At 46.1% G+C, this 8,396-nt stretch overlaps 1 protein-coding gene across 1 annotated transcript in view; it reads right to left on the bottom strand.

Moving 5' to 3' along the window:
• Positions 1 to 1,344: 1,344 nt before the first annotated feature.
• Positions 1,345 to 8,396, bottom strand: part of PMEPA1 (prostate transmembrane protein, androgen induced 1) — an 8,695-nt gene continuing 1,643 nt past the window's right edge. The window contains exons 3-5 of the mRNA XM_009998637.1: positions 8,320 to 8,396; positions 1,993 to 2,046; positions 1,345 to 1,893 (exon numbers count right to left, since the gene is read on the bottom strand). The exon at positions 8,320 to 8,396 is cut by the window's right edge and continues 13 nt beyond it. Coding sequence (XP_009996939.1) covers positions 1,345 to 1,893; positions 1,993 to 2,046; positions 8,320 to 8,396 — 680 coding nt within the window. The remainder of the gene's footprint in view (positions 1,894 to 1,992; positions 2,047 to 8,319) is intronic.

The raw sequence follows: 8,396 nt of genomic DNA, 5'->3' as shown, positions 1-8,396 counted from the left end.
CAAATAGAGGTTTGGGAGGTTAATACAAAATGAAAATGACTTTCACCACCACCACACTTTTCAGCTCCTACTTTCAAGGCAATACTTAAACTCCAGGAGCTGGAAGGCAGCTGAGGGGTGTGCTCCTGTTGACTCACATGAACTTCCATAAACATCGCTCTAGCTCCAAATAGGGCCCTTCAGTTGAACATTGAAAGAAATAAACCAAAAAACACTTTGTTCCTTCAGACACAGAAGTTTATTCTCATCCCCGCCACCCCCCTCCAAAAAGTTAGAGGTTGTCAAAAAAAAAAAATTAAAAAAAAAATAAATCAAGTAATTTTTGTCTGCTTCTGTCTTTACCCACGCTCAGAAGCAGGGAGGTTTTGTTACCTTTTTACTCCAATAATCCTACGGGATGACACACAGACACACACACCAACTCCTCCTGCTTTGTAGGGAATGTTTAAAGCCGTGACAGTCGGTGGCCACGTGCAGGGACTCTGGAAATTAAGGATTTGCATAAGATGCAGTCTCGCTCACCGCTCCTCCCAGGGCTGGCATCTCCACTTCCGTGTTTGTCCACCCCCTTCCAGCTACTTTGTTCTTCACTTCGACATATATCCCTTAACAGGTTCATGGTAGACATGATAGAGGCTTTGACCAACACAAGCACTGACATATTTATATTAAAAAATAGTGCAAAATTTCAACATTTATATAAATAACTCTAAACCCCTGCTTTTGATTTTTTTTTGTTTTTTTTTCTTTTGTTTTTTTTACAATGTAATACACACTTTTTGAGTTGGCACTCAAAAAAATTGCCATTTTTCTTCTAGTTCAGAAAACAATTTTTTTTTTAATAGGCCTCTTCTAATACAAAAATACTCCTGCTCCTTACACATACACTTTCTCTTATTTTTAATATATATTTATATATTTATATTGCAGATCTTTAAACAAAATGTTTTTTGTGCAAATATTTTGTCTTTAAAGATAAGTGAAATAATCAAACAAAAAAAAAGCATTCACACACAGCTCAACTAGAAACAAAAAAAAATAAAAATGGACTACAGTTGATTTTTTTTTTTTCCTTTTTAAACGTCTAGACACAGCTCAATAAAGAAATGTTTTTGCAAGCTTGGTAGGCTTGTGCATTCAGACCAGACATAACAAGTAAATATTTATACATGGAGAGATGGGGAAGGGCTTTTCTTTTTCTTTGCTTGTCTTCCTCAACTCTCTCTCTCCTTTTTCTTTTAATGAGAAGTGCAGAGTGTTTCATTTACTTCCTTGCTTTTTTCTTTCTTTTTTTTTTTTCCTTTTTTTCTTTTTTCCTTTTTTTTTTTTTCCTCCAATTTTTTTTTAAAAGGGGTGCCCTTTTTGTTTCTCTTTCTCTTTGTTCCACGCAGTTGTGCTCTCAAGGCCATTGATTTGTGAATGATGGAGTCTGCTGCCCTCCAAGATGGAAGGCATCCCGTTGTTGTTCTGCTGGTGCTGGTAAAACGTCGACCCGGGGTAGTGCCCGATCACCTCGCTGTAGGTGGGCGGGGGTCCCTCCATCCTACCATTGCTCCCATAGCAGGTCGCGCTGATGCCAGAGTTACTGCTGGGGGGGCACGGCCCCCCGTACACGGAGTTATCTATCAAGTCACTGTCGAAGATGGTTCTGTTGGGGGGAGCCCGGACGGACTCTCTGTTGAGCTCCATTTGCTGCTCGGGGTCGCGCAGCTGCAGCGTGCAGGGTCCCTGGTAGGGGGGCGGCTCCTCGCCGTCCGACAGCGAGATGGTGGGGGGCAGGTCGATCTCGTGCTGCATGTAGGGGTAGGTGGGCTGGAATCTGCTGAAGCGGTCCCTCTGCAGGAAGGAGGGCACTGCCAGGCGGTCGCTGGGTCTTGGGGTGTAGATTTGCTGCTGAAGGGGAGAGAAGAAGAAAAGGGGGAGAGGAAGGTGAGAGGCGGCAGCCTGGGACAGCGGGACAGGCAGGGGCACCCACACCCGCATCGCCCTCACCTCTGTGATCCCATTCCCCGAGACGGTGCTTTCCGAAGGCCACAGGCTTCCCTCCTGCATTGGGAAAGAGAAGAGAGGGCAGGGTGAGTCCAAGTGCCAGCAGTGGTTGAGCAAACAGCCCGTGCCTGGTTTCCTCTGGCAGCACAGAGCGGGCTGCTCCTGCCCCAGCTGCAGCGAGGAACAGCACCCAGCCCTGCTATGTGCACTGCCTGCTCCAGGAAGGGTACTGGCTATTACCAGAGGTGCTGGGTATCATCTGGGATATGATGATACATCCCGCATCTTAGGACTGTGGTTCAGTGCTGGACTTGGCAGTGCTGGGTTAACAGTTGGACTTGATGATCTTAAAGGTCTTTTCCAACCCAAATGATGCAATGGTATGGCTATATGCTAAGGGTAGTGGCATATTACCACCAGTGGTGAAAACATCACTTCTCATCAAGATTTCCCTCCATTTTCACCTCAATTTATATTTAATATATCACTTGCAGGATGAATGATGAGAAGGGCATCAGCAAACAACACTCTCCCACTTGAAGACTTGCACCCCCTGACACCCACACCCACCCAGCATGTTTCTCTCCCTGGCTAAAAAACATGCCAGAAGAGTATTTTTCAATTTGTGGTCCATGAGCAGTGGGTGATTCACAAGACATCAGAAAATGCTTCATGAAATAATGACAAGATTTAAAAAAAAAAAAAAAAAAAAAGAAAAACCTCACACCCACATTCTGATGCACACAATCAAGGAAATAATGGGAAAATGAAGATAATAAATGAATAACCAAATGTTAAGTCTAATTTTGATTTGCCAAGAAGAAATAAAAAGAAATCTGTAGCAGCAGGATGGAGTATTATTTTCCCAAAAAGATAAGTGGTCCTTGGCTTAAACAGACTGAGGGAGGCTTCCTCACCCTGCAAGCACCATCCTGATCCTGCAATCCAAATCCAGGTGCCAACAACCCCAGGCATGATAAAGCCACAAGTCAATTTCTCCCAAACCATGAGATTAGTTTACAATTTATGATCAAAACAAACAAACAACAGCTCTTCCCATTTGCTGGTGATACACGGAGCATACACAGTTCACCCTAGACACCTCTGCCTTAAGAACAAAAATATTTAAAAATTGCTAATATGTCAACACCCCTCAGGCAGGTAGGGCTGGCAGAACATAGGCCAGAGGGCTTATAAGTATAACCTGCAAGAGCTGGCGCTTCTCAGTTCCTCGCAGGTGAATCTCCAGTTCTGGCACCAGAATGTCAGGCACAGGCAGAAGTATTTACCCACCAGTGGAAAGAAAATGACAAGGGTGTTTCTTTTTCCCCTTGAAGGTGTCCCATCCACAGGCCTACGCAGCAGGGCTCTCTGGGTGACCAAATCACAAGCTTTCCTACTATGAAAATCCTTTCTTCTTCCATAACTGTGGTGGCAGCCTGGGCAGCCCAGTGCAGAGCTGCACTGGTCCCACAGCACTGCAGACACCATCACTGATGCAGTCAGAAGGAATGACACCTGTCTGATGCTTCCTGGACCTCACCCAGCTGTGAAGCACATCTGGCCCAATGCCAAGCTGCAGAATGCAAGGCAAAAGGTTGCTGTGTACCCAGTAGGCAGCTGAGTAGCAACTCTGCTCCTCCTAGAAGCACCCAGGACAGCAGAGAGACCAGGGGTGCCCCTGCGGGCAGAGCCAGCCCCGAGCCCCACGGCAGGAGCCTCAGCACCCAGGCACCCCACAACACCCAAATGCCCGAAATGGAGCCCCAGCACCACGTGAAAATCTCCAAAGATGACACCCATCCTACCCCCAACCCTCCTGCCTTTTTCTAGTTTGTTTTCCCCAACTTCGGAATATATTTTCTCTTGTGGCACCACACATGGTACCAGATATGGAGAGAATTCCATCAAGTTCCTGTTTTTGAAGGTCTGCACATAAACCTCCAGGCAGTCCTATTGCCAGCACAAGGAAAACAGCGATTTATATGGAAATGAGACTGCCCGGATTCTTCCCACTTCGCAGTACGTTTAAGGGAGCACCTCCCTGGAGCAGAGGTGAAGTGCCTTAGCTACAGTGAAGGAATGTGCTGCCTGAGCTGTGTGCCACACAGCCTTCCTGACAAATGCAACACCCTGTTTTATACAGACCTCCAGATTTCCATACAACTGTTTACGGAGGCATCAACTGTTTAGTCTGGTCCATTTTACATCCATTTCTTGCCTGCACAAATAGTCTACAGTCAAATTCCCCCAGCAGCCAAAAGACCCAAGAGGAACTGCATCTGCCACAGATCAAATCCTTGCCTCTAACCCCCTGTTCAGCCACAGCACTGGCACCAAAGGGCAGGGGAAGGGTTTCCAGTGCTGCTGCACACGCTTCCAGCCCTTCACTTCACCCCGAAGGATGCCAAAGCAGCGGGCGGGAGCGGGAAGCACTCTGAAAAATTGTGTTTACTTTGCCATGTCCCCGTGGCAGACTTCCTGAGCAGTGAGTACCCCGCTGCCTTCTGCTAGATGTTTTATATTTAACTTGGCGGTGGGCAGTGCCATGGCAATGTCCCATCTGCTTCCCCCTTTCCCAGGAGTGATGTCAGCTGGCTCCCACGAGGGCAGCCGCAGCCCGACACCTCCCGGCATGTGGAGCATCAGGGTGTTTGGCTGGGGCTTCCCACTGTGGTGGGTGATAGGGAGAGCACAAACGCACCCCTGTGTGAGTTGCTGCACCTCAAATTCCCCACTCCATACCCACTCACCCAAGGCCTGCACCCAATATCCCACCCAGGCATCCAGAAGCAAAGCTCTGGCTCACAGATTAACTCATCTGTTTGTACAGATGCTCCAGGCAACACATGAATGCACGAGCACCAAACCAGTAGAAACACCATTAAAATGGGATCCGTAGAGAGAAGACCCATTTTCTGTAGGAGCAGGATCTCTGCAGCTGTTATTAACCACTTCTCCTGGGACTCCAAGGCTCAGCCCATGGCTGACCAACCAGTAGCACATTCACCACTCACTGACACCGACCCTCCATCACTCACTACTGCAGAGTCCACCCAGGTAACGGCTCCTCTCTCCTAAAAACTCAACAGTGGGATTACAATTGCCAGAAAGCAGCAGTCACAGGAGGGAAAAGCCTCAGAGACAGAGAACACACGTTTTTAGCCTTCATGTTTGGGCCACAGGACAGCTACACAGCCTCACCAAGCCAAGCAAAACTGTGCTGCCCTGTGAGGGGGCATCACTGCTGTAAATCCTTGTCCTCAGGATCTCCTGGCTTCCTTCTGATTTTCAGAATATTTAGGACTTGAATTCATCTCAACAATGGCTGAGTCTAAAAAGCTCTGGTTTTCTGAAACAAAAGCTGATGAGCAATGCAGCTTTAAAAGCCTGTTCAAGTATTCCAGGACTCACAGCAGAACCTAAAATTACTTTTTAATTTCTTTTTAGAGCTCAATCTTTGACTGTTATAGAACTGCTTGTTTTAGTAATGTCAAATAATTTTCTCTGCAGAGCTGTGTGGTACAGATTAAGACTCTGAGCCATAAGGAGGGCTTGTATTTTCCATTTTGGGGGACAAAGGTATGCTTGGAAATTGCATTTAAGCCACTTTTTCTTGGTGGAGTGGGACATAATCGTTCCAAAAGTGCAGGGACAGTGCCATACAGAAGAGTTTTTAGTAGCATTTCTAAAATATTCTTAGTTTTGGAAAAATAAAGGTACTTGTTATAAGGAAACAAAGTACTTGGCGATACTCTGAGAAAACACAGTTCTTAAGTACTGTGGATGGTATGAACTATATATGAATTTTATATGTATATATATATATATGAACTTATACCTAAGTACAGCAAGAACAGTGATGGAGAAAGACACGATGTAATACAAGAAATCCTTACTAGCAAGGACTGCATTAAAAAAAAAAAAGAAACAACAAACCCTTAGGGAAATTAATTTCTCCTTCAGTTGTAATTTTTGAGCTACAACAAGAAAAAAGGACAACTCTGGCAGATCTAGCAGCATCCTGTCATGGGATAAACTACTTTAATATTTCAGAAGCTCCACTGCCTGTCTGTGATCACAACAGCAGAATGAAGCTTGGGATTTAAAAAGCCCAACACCAGTTCAGTGCAAGTTTAATGGATTACATAAACTGGTATGCAGTTCAGCATGGCCTGTCTGCCATCCTTGAATGTTTGTTCAGACTGGAGCTGTTTCCTACAAAAGACATGCTGTGCTGAATCCAGAATGAACCACCTTTGAGATCTTTATTACAATTGATCCCAACATAAGGAGCTTCCTGCTTAGCACACGAGAGGCTTCTCTGTCCTGCCAGGAGGGCACTGGGACCACAGGGGAGCTTGGCTGCTGCTCCATCGTGCTGTGCCCACAGCAGAGAAAGAGGTTGGGAGAAGAGCTATAAAGAGAGGACAAGCCCCCAGACTTGCATTTCTGTCCTTTGCTCTGAAAAAGGTTTTAAAGACCCTGCATCCTCACTGAGGTCTAGTAGATGTGCTTTGATGAAAAGCCGTTTTGTCACTGATGTGCCTCTGAAGGCTGAAGGAATAACAGAGTTCTTTTGGTGTGGGGACTGGGCCAAAAAATAGCTGGAAATTTTGGCTTGGTGAAATTCTAAAAAGAAAAATAATTTTAAAAATAACTGAAATTTTTGTTCAATCTCCATCTGATTTTCTCATGCCATGTTAACCTTCTTTCCTCCTTTTAAAGAAAGTAAAAATCAAGCTCCTTAAAAACAAATAAATAAATTAGTAAAATAAAAAAGCTCAGATCAGACATTTCCTTCAAAAATGTAAAATGAAGCATTTTGGTGTTGTTCAAGTAGAGCATTCTGAACAGGATAAAGCAGTGAAAAATCTCAAAATGTCAAAGTTATCCTTCTGCTATTTTAAAAACCTCACAGTCGGGTGCTCACATTTTGCTCCTGTTGGAAGCGGGTGCATGGGGCCATCAGGGACATCAGATTCCTGTAACTGTGGGAGGAGCTGGGACACATGTGGGGAGTTGGGCTCTGACCCCTGGAGCAGGCAGAGCTGGAGCACCAGCTGGCTGTGCAGGATCGGGCCCTCCACAGCTTTGATCGTGTTGCATGGCATCGATGAACCCACACGAGCTGAGCTCCATGCCATAACCCCTGGAGATGCTCTCCACAGCCCACAGAACGAAGACTGGTTTAATTGAGCTTGGGGCTTCCACAGCTCTCCTTCCCAAGGGCTGCTCTCCTCATCTTGGCACACAGCCTGGCAAGGGACCTTTGTCTGCTAAGGGCAATGTGTGACAACATGCAAGCAGCTACAGAGCAGAGGGACGCCCTGGGCATCTGGTGGCTGGACAGCCTCCAGCAGCACTGTGCTGGAGTCTTATTTAATAAATGATGTTGGATATTTCCCTCCTGAAAATTTTTAAAAAAGAAAAGAAAAAAGAAAGCAAATGCAGTATTTGATCTTTTTCCTGCAGCCCCACACAGACCACAAGGCAGCACCGGTGTGCCCAGCCTGCCCTGGAAGCCTGCAAAGAAGAGGGTGTGAAGCAGTGACCTTGAGGAAGCCCTATCGTTTAGGGAGCTTTAAGAACCTTCAGGGTGAACATTAAAAAAAACAACAAACAAAGCGTATCAGTACAAGATATCCCCGCACTGAAGACAGAGATGTAGGCAGCAGTGAATAGTACATGCTCACCCTCTGAGAAAATATGATTTTAAATGTTCTTTAAGTCCCTGCAAGCTGCTGCATCTGAGGAAACCCTCCAGCTCTGCCTTGAGGCTGGAGAGGCTCCTCACCAAGCCCCCAGCAGAGGTAAAATTAAAAGCTGGACAAAGCCTTTCAGGATCTCCTACTGTCTTCAAGGCAGGCAGAAAGTTTTTATACAGTTGTTTGAGACTCTCCAACTGGAGCCACCAAAGGACTCAACAGTTTGGTGGTGTTAAAGGCAAGGCATAGGCACCTCAGTCAGCAGAGGGTACCCAGTGGTTTCAGGAACAGGACACACCTAGAACAGCCTGGTGCAGTTACTTTACCGATGTAAAGCTGGAATTGCAAAGCTCAGGGCAAAGATGGAGGCCATGGCAGGCTGTACAGCACAGCTTAGGGCACCCTGAAGAGCCAGAAGCATCCCCAAAAAACCTCCCCATAACTGACCGACATAAGATGATGCCAAGACCCAATGTGGGTTGTGTCACCTGATGCAACGCTGAATGGTACATGGGCAAACATGACCCAAATAAATGCCTTTGGCTCTAACATTTCCCAGCTATCCCATAATTTGGCAAATGGCACAGGACGACGTGGGTTGGAAGAGCAAGGTGTGACTTACCGATGAGAGGTTCTCATCTCTCCGCCTCCCCTGGCTGTGCCGGCTGATGAAGGATCGTGCAGAGAGTTTGTAGTGGT

Source organism: Chaetura pelagica, unplaced genomic scaffold, assembly GCF_000747805.2.
Source record: "Chaetura pelagica isolate M959 unplaced genomic scaffold, ChaPel_1.0 scaffold275, whole genome shotgun sequence".
NCBI classification, from domain to species: Eukaryota; Metazoa; Chordata; class Aves; order Apodiformes; family Apodidae; genus Chaetura; species Chaetura pelagica.
The sequence above is the reverse complement of the archived record's forward strand: the minus strand, read 5'-3'. Positions and strand labels throughout refer to the sequence as shown.